The 16,079-nt window shown below is 33.8% G+C and overlaps 1 protein-coding gene across 1 annotated transcript in view; it reads left to right on the forward strand.

The window, feature by feature from the left end:
- The window catches only part of GRIK2 (glutamate ionotropic receptor kainate type subunit 2), a 633,334-nt gene that overhangs the window by 596,250 nt on the left and 21,005 nt on the right, over window positions 1–16,079 (forward strand). Inside the window, exon 14 of the mRNA XM_055329533.1 lies at window positions 1,031–1,256. Within this exon, the coding sequence (XP_055185508.1) occupies window positions 1,031–1,256 (226 nt within the window). The remainder of the gene's footprint in view (window positions 1–1,030; window positions 1,257–16,079) is intronic.

Consider the following 16,079-nt stretch of genomic DNA (forward strand, 5'->3'; position numbering starts at 1 on the left):
AGCTTCAGTATTTTTTTGTATTTGTATAAGAATTAAGTAGGATAAGGGTGCACTTTTCATAAGCAGATGCTAACCTTTCTCATGGTTGTTTTTACCTATACCTTCTGAATGAAACCTATTTCTTTCCTTTACTAGTAAAATCCTAGTGAAGCCTTATTGAGAATTTTCAGTTGGATATAAAAAGTTCAATTTTATTGGTCCAGAATTCTTTAGTTAGTAGGTCTGAATGATAGATTTCCTGTTGTCCTGTGGCAAGCTAAAAGTTCTGTGGTATCCAGATTGTCTCCTAGTATAAATTTTTATTTGTAACAAATTATTTTTATTTGTTCAGCCCATATCTTTGTGTACTTGGAGGATAATGTGACATCTGTCTTACAGTCAACCACACTGGGAAAAACAAAAACAAACAAACAAAAACTCAAGGTTTTTTAGTGTCAGTTGGTGTCCAGTGTCTGTGTCTTCCAAATTTGATGTTATACAATGTTGAAAGATAAAATTAGACACAGGAAATACTCATGTGAGATACAAGCACAAAAGTTCCTTCTATCAATCTTGTTTTCTCTTTTTTTTAATGGCCTTCTATTATTTATTAGCAATGCATTTTTGAGCATTAAATTATTTTCGATATGTTTGTTAAAGAAATCAGTGTTATACCTGTAAATATTAGAAGAGGAACTGCTGCAAGGAACTCTTTTGCTAAAAAAAAAAAGATTTTATCTTAAAGAGAGAGACACAAAGAGAAGGGCAGAGACATAGGCAAAGGGAGGAGCAAGCTTCCCCATGGGGAGACTGAACAGGATCCCAGGATCACAACTGAGCCAAAGGCAGAGACTCAACCACTGAGCCACCCAGGTGCCCCAGTGAGGAACTTTTTATACAGATTTTGATTTCTTCGTTTAAATATTACTATTATTAGTAAGACAATTATAAGGTATTATGGGTAAATGAAATATAGTCAGCTCCATCTAAATATTGTAGGATCACATGGAAACCGAGGAATATCTTTCTTACGTATTTTATTTTTCCCTAGAAATCAAAAATATCTACGTATGACAAAATGTGGGCCTTCATGAGTAGCAGGAGGCAATCAGTACTCGTCAAAAGTAATGAAGAAGGAATCCAGAGAGTCCTCACCTCTGATTATGCTTTCCTAATGGAGTCAACAACAATTGAGTTTGTTACCCAGCGGAACTGTAACCTGACACAGATCGGCGGCCTTATAGACTCCAAAGGTTATGGAGTTGGCACCCCCATGGGTAGGTTTTATGTCAGTCACTTGTTCTTTGCTCATTCATCTCAGTTGTGGTGAGAAGGAGGAAAAACAGTGCCTCCTCCATATGCCATTAGGAATTTTGCTTATAACAAATCTACCTTGTTTTGTTCTGTCACTATATGAAATCAGGAAGCAATTGGGACATCTGCTTCTAAATAGGTGAGTAATGAAAGAAAAATTGATTTCTACCAAAATGTCCAGTAGACATTTTTTTGCTGTATCAGTGTTGAAAAAACCAACAACATCAATATAAAAGACTTTCTCAATTCTACATTTTAAAAAATCTTGTGAATAAAAGTTTTGGCATTTTATTTTTTCAGATTTGTGTTTTATGAGTATAGTGTTTGACTTAGAAAGTTAATTAAAAGGATAAGCCACAAAATGGTTCATTGGTTTCTGTGGATATATGTTTTATTGTTTTATTTTAGGGAAGATAATTGCTTTATTTAAGAGAAGTAGCGGAATGTTTACCAGTAACATATCTAGAATATTTGACACCAGGATCAATTATTTTTAATATCCTTTTCCTTTCATATGACAAAATTATTTTCAATAATAATCATGAAATGAAATAAAGGATTAAAAAAAGAAGTGGAAAGAAAAAAGATAACAGTTGCCAGAAAAGACAATGAAAATTTTGATTGATCTTCATATATGTGTATAATATATATGAATATGTATATATATCTATATAACAAGTGCATTCATACACAATATTATAGTACCATGTACATATGGTGGGCATAATAATTGTTCCCCCAAAATGTCCACGGCCTAATCCCCAAAATGTGAATATGTTATCTTATCTGAGAAAAGGTACTTTGCAAGTGTGGTTAAGGATTTTGAGATGGGGAGATTACCCTGGATTAAGTAGGTGGGTCCTTATAAGGAGGAACAAGGTTTGGAGTCACAGTTGAGGGGGCAGGATAATGGGAGAAATGAAAGGAAGAATGTTTTAATCCATTTGGAAGCCTGTAAAATAATACCAGAGATTGGGTGGCACCTAAACAGCTGAAATTTATTTTTCACAGTTCTGTAAACTGGAAGTCCAAGATCTAAGTACCAGCCGACTCCTTGTCTGGTGAAACCTGCTTCCTGTTTGATAGCTGCCTTCTCACTGTGTCCTCACGTGACAGAATGGTCAGGGATCTCTCTGGAGTCCCTTTTATAAAAGCACTAATCTCATCCATGAGAGCACTATCTAATGAGTAGTCACCTCCCAAGAGCCCCACCTCTAAATACTATCATATTGAAGATTCAGTTTCAATATAGGAAGTTGGGTGGCCACAAACATTCAGACCATGGTGTCAGATAGTAGATAGGAAAAAGAAACTGAGAGTGATTTGAAAATGCTAACTGCTGAACTGAACATGGATGAAAGGGTCACAAGCCAAGGAACACAGATGACCTTTAAGAGTTAGTCTAGAATGCAAGGAAATATTCTTTCCTAGAGGTTGAAGAAGGAATGAAGCCCTGCAGACTATCACTTTTAAGACTTCTGACATTCAGAACTATTAGAAAATATATTTGTGTCGTTTGAAGCCACTAAATTTGCTATAGCAGAAACAGGAAACTAATACTATATAATACAATGTATTTTTTTGAAATAAAGGGGAAAATAGCTATTCATTGGCCCATCACAGTAATAGATAATAATATTATAATTTTTCTGAGCCTTAACTTCTGCAAATTTGTTCATGACTGGGTCAAAACTGATCTTCATTTGTTTACATTTAATAAATAGCATAACCATTTTTGTCAATTTATCTTTACTCATAAATTTAACTTTAATTTAACAATTTATTTCAAATAAATGTATATACAGTAGTTAGAAAGTTGGGCATAGATTTATGAAAATCCAATTTCTTTTTTTTTTTTGAAAATCCAATTTCATAAAAAATTCCAGAAATTATGAGACTATAAATGTCTTTGTTTCTTTGAGATCGTTTCTAGCAGCTTTCAAATATCTGGGAAGTCCAAAACCTTTCCACCATAAAGACTTCACCAAAAAATGTCTACACTAAATTCTTTCATATTTGGTAAATTTCTCTTAAATTCATTCATAGTCCAAAATAGTTTGGACTGGATTTGAGAGAATTTTGAGACACTAGCTCCTATAACACTACATATTTATGTAGTAGAACCAAATAATGGTTCCATAGTCACTGTAGAAGTGAAATCAAGGAAACAAAAAACCCACAAAACCTTGGATTCATACTCCCCATTTATGCAAGTGTAGCTGAGATCACATGTATGGGGAGTAAACTATATAATGGAAATTCTCCAAAGAGAATACAATATTTATTAAAGAATAAGAAATTAAATATATGTCAATTCAAAGCTTAATAGAAGTCAGGTTATTAAACTCAACAGTAATAATTTAGAACTTAGGTGCACAGAAGATATTTTTGAGACGGAATATTTTATGACATGTTTGACTTGTTAGTGTGTGGTGATAGTTGATATTCTTGTTGTTTTTGAATTCTGTACGCAAAACATCTTTACTGCCTGAACCAAGGAAAAAACCCCCAAAGCCTTGCTGTCGTTACGCCAATATATGTAGTAATTCAGAAGTTTTATAATGAACGTTAATATATGATAAATGTTTATTAATGATTGAGTTTTCATAATTACTACTTGAGGAGCAAAACTTTGCTGATGGAGTGCTCAAACTATGGTATTCACCAGAGTTAGATCTGGTGTGATTCTTTCCCCTCAGTGAAAATTACATAATCAACTCAGAAACTTCGTGAGTTCATGTACCATTTATTTGGAATTTGTAATGAGTGACTTCTTTGCCAATTTTTCAAGTATACTTTACTAATTTATGAAATGGAGTATAAGCAAATTTATATTTTAGGCAATAGACTGATAAGGTGCTATTAGTATCATCATTTGCAACAACCTTGCAATTCCCTAAAGGGTATTATGCTAAGTGAAGTAAGTCAGACTGAGAAAGGCGAATACAGTATGATTTCACTTATATGTGGAATCTGAAAACCAAATGAACAAGGAAAACAAAACAGGAATAGACCCATAGATACAGGAAACAAACTTTGCTTAGCAGACATGAGAGAGGTAGAAGGGCAGATGGAATAGGTGAAGGGAATTAAGAAATACTAACTTCCAGTAATAAATGTCATGAAGATGTAATGTACAGCATAAGGAGTCTAGTCAATCATTGTGATAGCTTTGTATGGTGACAGATGATAACCAGACTTAACATTGAGATCATTTTATAATGTATAAAAATATTGAGTCACTATGATGTACAACTATGGCTAATAGGGATATTGTATGTCAATTATACTTCAATTAAAAAACAAACTATCATCATGTAGTATTATGCACAATGATATTCTAGATTTAGCCTTGTTGTTTATTGTAATCTTGGACAAAGTCATATGAAAGTTATGACTTCTGGAGTTCATTTCTTTTTAATAGTGAAATAAGGGACACCTGGGTGGCTCAGCAGTTGATCATCAGTCTTTGGCTCAGGGCATGATCACAGGGTCCAGGATCCAGTCCTGCAATGGGCTCCCTGTGAGGAGCCGGTTTCTCCCTCTGCCCATGTCTCTGCCTCTCCCTGTGTCTCTCATGAATAAATAAATAAAATCTTTTAAAATAATAATAATTACAATTAGTAAAATTAGAGGGTTATTGGAAGACCTAAGGTTATTTAATTTAAACTTACAACATTTCTTCTGATAATGTGCTTGACAAATTCTGAGAGTTTGTTCTAAACTGGGGTAGGAACTACATGGAGAAACATGGTTAGCTGATGTCTTAGAAAAAAAAAATCGAGCAAACTGCACTTATGAGGGGATGGGAACAGTGACTTGATAGGTTCCCATTGCCTTATAGTTTCATCTGGAAAGAGCTGGAACAAATAAATGCATTTTTCAGTGTTGTCTCTGAAAGGGGTAAGATTCTCAAGTGTCTTTACCATCTTTTGCTGGTTTACATTATCTGGATGAGGGCATAGATCTTTGTTTCTTTGTTGTGTAAGCCTATAAAACAGTACCTGCATTCTATGTGTCCTCTAATATTTGTCAAACACATGAATTCTACATCTGAAAATGTGATGGTGCAGCAAGATTTATAAAGAAAACACATAAATTTTAGAGCTAATAATGAATATGACATTTTACACTATCAAATGTGATGACCTCATTAAACAAACATGAGTAATCCAGGATAATGAGAAGTAAGATTTGAAAAGAATGTGTGAGAACTTTGCAATGTAGCACAGGTATTTTATTTTATTATTATTTTTTGTTTCAAATTTTTATTTAAATTCTAGTTAACATAGAATGTACTATTGGTTTCAGAAATCGAATTTAGTGATTGATCACTTACATATAACACCCAGTGCTCATCACAAGTGTCCTCCTTAATGCCCATCATCCATCTAGACCATCCTCTACCCACCTCCTCTCCATCAACCCTGTTTGTTTTTTGTAGCTAAAAGTCTCTTATGGTTTTCCTCTCTCTCCTTTTTCTCCCCTACCCCTATGTTCATCTGTTTTGTTTCTTAAATTCCACATATGAGTAAAGTCAGATGGTATTTGTCTTTTTCTGACTGACTTGTTTTGCTTAGCATATTATACTCTAGCTCCATCTATGTCATTGCAAATGGCAAGATTTCATTCTTTTTGATGTCTGAGAAATTTTCATACACACACACACACACACACACACACGCACACATCCCTTCCTCTTTATCCATTCATCAATCAATCATGTTTGGGCTCTTTCCATAATTTGCCTATTGTTGATAATGCTGCTAAAAACATCAGAGTGAAAGAGTCCCTTTGAATCAGTATTTTTATATCCTTTAAGTAATGGCATTGTATCCTAGTAATGCCATTGATGGATCATGTGGTAGTTCTATTTTTAACTTTCTGAGGAAACTTCATATTGTTTCCCAGGGTGGCTGCACCAGTTTGTCTTCCCGCCAACCCTTTCTTTGCATCTTTGCCAATATTTGTTGTTTCTCTATGTTGTTAATTGTAGCCATTCTGACAACTGTGAGGTGATATCTCATTGCAGTTTTGATTTGTGTTTCCCTGATGATAAGTCATGTTGAACATCTTTTCATCTGTCTGTGGGCCGTTTGTATATATTCTTTGGAAAAAATGTCTATGCGTGGCCCCTGCCCATTTCTTAATGGGATTATTTGTTTTTTGGGTGTTAAGTTCAAAAAATTATTTATAATTTTGGATACTAACCCTTTATCAGATATGTCATTTGTAAAGATCTTCTCCCATTCCATAGGTTGCCTTTAGTTTTGTTGAATATTTCCTTCACTGTGCAGAGGTTTTAACGGTAGTCACATAATAGTACTCATAATTTCAAAATTTATAAAATAATTTTGTTTTCTATTTACTGTAATACCTTAAACATAAGGTTTTTTTTTATTTGTTCACTTGTTTCATAAATACAATGTACCAGTGTACCAGTGTACTGGGAATATCTCTATCATACCCTCACTTTGAGGAAATGCTCACTAAAAAGAAATCAAAATAGTGTATTATACAAATCCCCAAAACCCACTTAGTTACCTCAGGTTTGAAGACTATTTTTAAAAGAAAGATAATAGTTGAATCAGTTCTAAGGAACTCTCTGTTACAGTTTATTGAAGCATACAAAAAGAAATTTCCAATACCTTCTTACCCCTGACACTCTTTCCTAAAAGGTAGAGACTTATTAAGAAAATATAAAACAATTCAAAATACTGATATATAAGCTATATTTTAATGTAACTTTGAGGGAAATACCAGGCATAGCACTTAGAAATTCTATTTCCGGGATCCCTGGGTAGCGCAGTGGTTTAGCGCCTGCCTTTGGCCCGGGGCGCGATCCTGGAGACCCGGGATCGAATCCCACGTAGGGCTCCCGGTGCATGGAGCCCGCTTCTCCCTCTGCCTGTGTCTCTGCCTCTCTCTCTCTCCCTCTCTCTGTGTGTGACTATCATAAATAAATAAAAAAAATTAAAAAAATAAAAAAAAATAAAAAATAAAGAAATTCTATTTCCTCTCACTTTATGCTTATCTTATAGATAAGATGAAAGAACAAAACAAATTAAACTATAAGCCTTAGGATGTAAATCTTTTTTTTTAATCTGTTCAACTTAGCTGATCAGGTTAACTCTTGTCCTAAAGAAAGCTGAGTTTTTGTCGAAAATATTCATTGATATTGGCAAGGACAATGCATGAGATGTTATGTTGTATTATATTTCTAAGTGGAATCCTTTTTTTTTTTAGTGTGTAGATTGGTGGGGTATAATATATATTAATGTTTTCATTAAAGTAATTGTTTTAAATGAGGCAATGGCACATGATAAATGTCTAACTTTTATAAAGACATTCTTGGTATTTTATTTTATTTTTTAAAGATTTTATTTACTTATTTGACAGAGAGAGAAAGAGAGAGATGAAGAACAAGTAGTGGAAGGAGCAGGTTGAGGGAGAGAGAGAGAAGCAGACTCCCTGCTGAGCAGAGATCCTGGTGTGGAACTTGATCCCAGGACCCTGGGGTCTTGACCTGAGCCTAAGGCAGGAACTTTACTGACTGAGCCACTCAGGTGCCCCCATTCTTGGAATTTTAATGTAAAATTATCAGTACATAGGAACAAAAATTCAAAGTATCTGAAAAATACCATGATATAGCAAAATGATAGACCAAGAAGACTAGTTTTAGCATATTCTTCATTTTCATGCCAAACAATACTAATTTTTATTTATTTTTTTCAAAAAATACCAATTTAAAATTATTAAACTCTCATTATCACTAAAAGTTATTTAATGCATATAGCATATGTTTTATTCTGAGCCTAATTCTGAATGAGATAAATTTGAAAACAGTAATGTAAAGGAATAATATTCAAATCACTTGCCTGCAATATATATATGTATATATATATTGCAATATATATATATTGTTTCTCTTATTCAGATAACTTGTTTTCTTCTCTTTGACATGATAATGTGAATTGTATTTTATTCATTCATAACATAGCATAAAATTAAAATATTTTTGAGACCCAGTACATTATGAGTAAGTCTTCACTCTCGTATAAAACATCATCAGAGAAGTGTAATCTAGAAAGAGGCTCTCATACTTCACTCCCTTAAATACTTTACTTCTGAGAAAAATATTCCAGGTGGTAATTTATGATTCGCTCAGTCATACCTCTACTAGAAGTATGGCTTCATGAATTATTTATACTTATTTAGTCATTAATAAGCACAAGGACATGTAACCCTAGTACTTGAATGAGATTCTGATTTCCCATAAACTTTCAACCAATATCATAATCTGCATTTTTCAACTAGTTAATTAGCATTTGCCTTTTATATCATCGTTGTTCAAGCATATTGAAGATTATTTGTAATACATCACATTTCCTTAGTTTCAACAGATTGTTTAATCACAAACCAAAAAAAAAAAAAAAACACTCAGGTATGAAAAAATGTTATTTGAGGCTCTTGTTCTTTTCACAGCAAGAGTTAATGAGATAAATATATTCAAAGCAGAGCAATGTGGGCTCAAGTTCTGGAAATTTAGATCAGTACCAGAAATTCCCCAAGATTTTGAGTCTATATTCTGCAGGAGCCATAATCTATAGTGAAAATTTCATCTTTACTAATACTGTAAAGGTGATTAAAGAGAGGAATTCCCTTTGCTTCCATTGTTGTTCAGATTGTCAGATGTTGTCATTGGGGCACATGTGGGTAAGTGCAGGAGGTTAAAATGGAAAATAGTTTGTCTTTTCTGGAGTAAGAAATCAGAAATATTTTTAAAAATTATATGCATTTTCTTTTACCCCCGGAAAGTCCATGCAGTCTCTTGTTAGCCTGCCAGGCCCCCTCCAGTGTTACTCATCCAGGGGCCTGCCATCACCATTCATCATTCTGAGTACGATGAGAACTGCCCAAAGTGTGTGAGATCGCTGAATGACTTCAATATAAGCTATTTAATTAGGGAAGCTCTGTTTACACAAAAATACTTCAGTGGAGCAATCAACAATGATGTGAAGGTAAATGCTAAATAAGCATAAGCTGGTTTAATTAAGCTTGGGGTGACATTATATCCTTTTCAGTTTTCCTGACTGTAGCAATGTTATTTCGACGTAACATTTACTATATGGTAGATTTTTGAAGTTGTAAGTGTTCTTACTCTTAAGTTAACTGAACTTCCTATTTCATTCAGAAGAATTTAAGGAAAAAAAAAAACAAAACAAAACAGCTCTAGATGGGGTAGAGCAAAAAAAAGGCAATCATTGCAGTTTTCATTAAGGAATATTTAAAATGTGTGGGCAGTTGCAGTCTCTTGCCTTTTAATTCGCCATAGGTGATCATCTATTTATCTGAACAGGGAGCATTTCCCCTTAATGGCATTTTATGCTGCATTACCTCCCTTCTCACTGCCCAGACTAAAAGCTTTCTTGGCTTCTCCCTTTCAAATGTGGAGTGCACATTGCACTTTGAGGACCAGGCCGACTCAGCAGTCCATGAGCTGGGACGAAAGCAGCAGTCTAGAAAAAAATCCATTATGGCCAGTTGGGGTTATTTTGCTTTGCTGTGTTTAATTTGGTAGAAATATTGTAGAGTGACTGAAGGGTCTCATTAAAGCTAATTTTTTTTCAGATTTTACTTATTTATTTAAGAGAGAGAGAGAGCACAAGCAGGGGGAGTGGCAGCCAGAGAGAGAGAGAGAAAAGCAGGCTCCCCTCAGAGCAGGGAGCCCAACGCAGGACTTGATCCCAGGGTCCTGAGCTAAAGCCGAAGGCAGATACTTAATTGACTGAGCCACCCAGGCAACCATTATTTCTGTTTTTAACGAGCTAGTGGCATGCTTCATTCATTAGTTCCTCATGAATTTAGTAACATCTATGAAGTGTCAACCGAGAAGGGCATGGAGGGATTGTGTTCATACCTGTGCATATTGTTGATGCTAAATTTTTCTATAATATCATTTGTTCCCATTTTCCTTGTTGAGGTAAATCAATAGTTTCATGTAGTCAGTGAATATTGATTTCTGGAAACAAAATGCAAATTAACTTAGTTATATCATAATCATACAACTACTGACATATATATATATAATACATGAAGTCTACAAGGCAGAAATATAAAAATGAAGTAGAGATTAATATAAAGTGATGTGTTTACAATGGTTTTTAATAATAAGGTTAGATTTAAGATAATTTTTTACAAGATTTATTTATTTATTTTTGAGAGAGAGAGAGAGAGAGAGAGAGAGAGAGAGAGAAAGGGGCAGAGGGAGAGAATCTTTAAGCTAATTCCCTGATGAGTGCGGAGCCCAATGCAGGACCAGGGCACAAGACCCATGAGATAGAGACCTAAGCCGAGACCTAGAGCCAGACGCTTAACCCTTTGAGCCACCCAGGCACCCCTAAAGATAATTTTATCACACACAAAAATGCTATGTGCATTTTATTTCTGTCATATTTACTTGTTTAATTATAAATGTTAGGATATATTCTTATTTCATAATAGAATTTCATATTAATTTAATAGGTTATTAATGTTACGTTTATAAACTGTTTTATAATGTATTTTTTATTAATGATTACAAAATAGCAGTAGTCCTATTAATGACTCTCAAGCAATTTTTAACTTGTTATAATAATCTTATGCATAATTAGCCTAAAGTAAAAAAAAATGTTGCACTAGGTTGTATCATTGACTCTTTATGGTAGAAGTAGTCCACTATGACACATGAACAACATGAAATTCCTTTCTTCACTTCTATATTCTAATGTTAAATGCATGAGATCTCACTTCTGCTTTATTTCTTGTTCTTTGATGAAGCGAGAGATATAGAATTGGTACTAGGGGAGGCATGTTGTTTATTTAAGGCAGATGCCAGTGTTTATAAAAATAGAAATCAGTATGAGAAGCATGTTTTTTTCCCTGTTTTGCTCACCATCCATTTCTAGAATTCCCAATTCATCATATAATAAGTACTGTAATATTCATCATTATAGATGCATAAAATTGCCGGCCTTCAGTTCTTCAGCTTTACTGAAATGAATGAATACATTTGTCTTCATTAGTTGAACATAATGCACAAAAATTGATGCAAATTATTCATCTTTCTGCAGGTCAAACCTTCCATTAAAATGCATTCTATTTTTTCATTGCATAAGCAGCATAATTTTAATGTTGGTGAAGTGATTTTGCAAGGCTAAATCAAGATCTAATAATTTTCAGATCCTGAATTAAACAAAAAAAGTCAAATTACACTTGTAGAAGTTGTATATTCCTGGCATATTGTTAAAGTCTAGATTTCATGTCACTGAAAACAGATGAGAGTCTCAGTAAGCTATGCCTGCTCCACAGACATTGTCAACAGACTATGCATGCTAGAATCTAGGAAGTTTCCAGAGGGAATTTGATGATTTATAAGCACTGGTGTGAGCAGTCTTCATTAATATTGTACATGCTGACCAAATGGTGCCCAAACATTACATAAATGGGTAATTCTCACAAAAACAGAGTTACCTCTGATAGATTTTATGTGCAAACCTTAGATTATTCCATTTATTTAGTGTCTTGTGCTGATTAACCCAAAGCCATGGGTTCAAACTCTAGTATGGATTAGCTAGCCAGATTGACTATGCCACATTGTTCTCCTTTGGTTAGTACGACTAAGTAAGATCAATGAATCATTCTTACTTGAAAAAAGAAAAAAATCAAAGCACTGAGGTAAAATGTGTAAATTCTAAATTCCAAAGATGAATAGCTTGCATTTGCTGGCCCTTATATGAAAGGCATTTCCTAACACACTGTATGGAATATGTGGCCTTTGTAGTCAGATGACTTATGTGGAATCCTAGTTCCATCTGAGTGTTCCAGGTGTCTTAATTGAAGTTATTGAGCCTCTCTGAGACTCAGTGTCCTTATCTGTAAATGGGGAGGAATCATGTCTACATAACTGGGTTGTAATAAGGATTAAACATATTATATTTATAGCATTGGCATCAGAACATATGTACCACAAAGAATTACAAAGGACTGTCTTGAGTTATGGAAAGGACATATCTGTGGTTTTAAAGTTATTTGTATCTTATATTTTTGCTTTCTATTCTTTATACAGTCAGACATATTAAATTTATCATAGATAAGACAGATTGTTTATATGACCCATTCCTAACCAATTAGAAGTGTTTCTCAGGGTGCCTGGGTGGCTCAATTGGTTAAGCTTCTGACTCTGTTTCATATCAGGTCATGATCTTATGGGTCCTGGGATGGAGCCCTGGGTCAGGCTCCATGCTCACCAGGGAGTTTGCTTGAAGATTCTCTCCCTCTGTCTTTTATCCCACTCCTGCCTGTGTTTTCTCTCTTCCTATCTCTCTCTCTCTGTAGTAAAAATAAAATAAAATAAAAATAAAAATAAACACATCTTTTTTTTTAAAAAGGAAATGATTTTCTATGGAATTTGATTAGGGTTTTACCATCACTTAATTCGTATACTATAGTTAGCTAACCATAGTTTTGGGGGAAGAAGGTGATTGATAAAGATGAGGCAATTTCAATTGTAGAGCATTATGTAAATAAGTAAAATGAAGTTTTTCCTTCTCTAAACATTTCCTGAATCTTCAGTGAACTGAATTCCCAGATGTATTCAAAGAAGATTATCTCTAAATATATGTATTCTTCCTTGATATTTGGTTAATCTATTAGAAATTTTATTATGCTTTAATCTCTTTGGCTCTGTAAAGTAATGAACACAAAATATAGATATGCATCATCTGCTTTCTTAAGAAGACAAATGTGAAAAACAAATTTAACACCAAATGGTGAAAATACAACATGGACAAGTGGTCTGTTATGAAATGCAGAGACTCAGTGGGTAAATTTCAGTGAGGGGAAAGCAGTCAGGCCAAACTTGAGCTCCACCTTAAAGGATAGGTACTTACTCTCTTCAGAAAGTTATCCTCTCTCCTAATTTGGGGGTTCTTTTTTTAAAGACATATTTTACTTATTTATTTATTTGAGAGAGAGAGAAGTGAGCAAGAGCAGGGGAACAGCACAGGGAGAGGAAGAGGGAGAGGGAGAAGCAGGCTCCCCACTGAGCAGGGAGCCCAACATGTAGCTCAACCCCAGGACCCTGGGATCATAACCTGAGCTGAAGTCTGTCACTTAACCCACTGAGCCACCCAGGCCTCCCCAGTTTTTGGGTTCTTGGTGATTAACTACAATGATAAATTTATTTAAAATGGTCCGGCTTTTGTAGTTTGTTCATTACAGTTTGATATTAGATTTAGAATGAAAACAGCAAAGTTAGAAAGGTATTCCTGGCATTTCCATTACTACTATTCAAGTGATTAACATGCAGATGCAAAATTGTAAGGGAGGCAGGGTTTCTGGGACAAAAGTATTTCTATTTTCATATTTAGTTCCAGAATTTTGTGATTTAATACCCAGAGAAGAAATGTGACTACAAATCTACTTCACCAGCTACTTTTAAATAATATATATGAAAGACGTCAGAACCAGTGAAGATAGTTTACTTTTTCATTATATGCTGATAATATTTGCCCTTCTTATTCTTTCCACATAGGCTAGGGAATATTCAGAATATGAATAAAAGACAACTGGCTAAAACTCATACTCTATAATTTGAATTTTTTATTGATACAGTTTGTGTGCCTCATATAAGCATCTCCTTTTGTGATCTTAGATACTTGAATATTCTTCAGAGGATTCTTCAAATATTCCTTCAAGTAGAATACATTTACATTGCTTTTCTATGGAGGTCATAAAGACATTGCTTTTTGAGGTCTACAACAGAGGAAAAATACACAACCTCTAACCGGTTGAAGCCAGTTATTGATTTTGAATCTACATATTTAACTTTAAAATTTACTGTATCTACGCCCTTGGTGGTACATCCACTTGATATCTATACATGTATTTACTCTCTGAATCCATATAGTCTCTGCCTTATGTTTTTTTTTACTTTTCCTTTCTCATTTTTACATTAACAATGCATTTATCTTTGGCTCCATTTCATCATGACTCTGATATCTTGTACCTTGTACTATCTTCTATATCTAGAAGAAATGAACTAAGTAGGTTTGGGATGCTTTCCCTGTCATTTTTCTTTCCCACATATGCCTTCCTAAAGGAATATGTTAGAAAGAAAATATAAGAAAAGTAGTCAATAAGCAGCCAAAGAGTTATTTTCTGAACCCTTATTTTCAAAGTAATGCAACCCTTTTTTGTACTTACTCAGCAGACTAAAATAGTTCTATCTGTTACAGGATTCTATAATATTTTGTTCTTTATTATAATTATCCTCATATTTGTAAAAATTTATACAATGTTTGTGGTTTTTTGTTGCAGTGAAATCTCTAGAAGGGTAGGTCTCATGTGACATTGTTCATCACTATATTCCTAGAATCTAGTACCTGTGCTAAGCAATATTTGTGCATGTCATTTAGTAAAGAAAAAACAAGCAGCAAGAACAACAACAACAACAACAACAACAAAACCACATGATTTATACATGGTCCTTGCCCACAGAGCATTCATATCATCATCCAGGGGAAAAGAGATATGGAAAAACTTTAGAATATGATGCACCAAATGCTGTTTTTGCTGTTTTGGAGTATCTACAATGTGCTATGGCACCAAAGAAAAGGGATCCTGTCTATATATATATATATATATATATATATATATATATACAGTCAAGAAAAAATGTGCAAATATAGGGAAGAATGAACAGAAGTTTATCTGAATGAGAAGAAGTTCAAACAGAACATTGGAAGAAGTGAGACAATGGGGCTTTCTAGGCAATGAGATGTACAACTAGTGTGTATTGCTAGCCGGTTAGGTGTAAGGAAAAGAGCATAAAATCAAAGAAACCTGTGATAGATTGAAGAAAAGGATTGTATGACACATTTAGGAATGGAGATTTTATTCTATAGCTCTAGAGCACCACTGAAAAATTTTAAACAAGAAAATGATGTTCCTAAATTTCCGATGTGGAAAGATTACAAGGTATCTTGGAAAATGGATCACTTTTATCTGTCATTTACTATTCTGTGATTAAAATGTTGATAGTTTGATTTCAAGATAAGGTTAATCTTCTTCTATTTCTATTATTCTTATTAGTGAATTCCTTAGACTCCTATCAAATTGAAGGTTTTTGATGGGATCCCTCAAAAGAAATGCAAAGAGGAAGACAGTAACTCCACACCAATTTAGCTGTTATCTGACAGGAAGTGTAAAATGGGCTCCATAAAAATCTTTAGCTGCTACATAAATTAAATGCTTCATTTGAAATAAATGTATTATAATTATCAGACATAGATTAAAGATCTAGATATAGTTTGGACTCATAAGAAATGACTAGATAACATTGCAAACATGAATGAGCAATTATTTAGTAATTAATGAATTCTTTTATTTATGCATGTGTTATTCCAACAAATATGGTGTCTTTACTGTGTCCCAGGTATTATACCAACAAAGCAGATAAAACCCCTGTCCTTATGGAATTTATAGCTTGTTAGGGTAAATGAGCATTAAACAATCACAGAAGTTATTTTTTTGTTACAAACTGAGACAAATTCTAAGAGAAAATGAACAATGATACTATGGTACTGTATAACAACGTTACTGACTCAATTAAATATAAAACTGCAAAAACAGCAATATAAAGTTGAATCTGAAATATAAATGTAAAATTTGTCATAGCACTTTTTCAAAACAAATGGGGGGAAGGAAAGTGTCCTTTAAGATAATAAAACCCATCTTCTGCGAGG

Source organism: Nyctereutes procyonoides, unplaced genomic scaffold (genome assembly GCF_905146905.1).
Source record: "Nyctereutes procyonoides isolate TBG_1078 unplaced genomic scaffold, NYPRO_anot_genome, whole genome shotgun sequence".
Taxonomy (NCBI): Eukaryota; Metazoa; Chordata; class Mammalia; order Carnivora; family Canidae; genus Nyctereutes; species Nyctereutes procyonoides.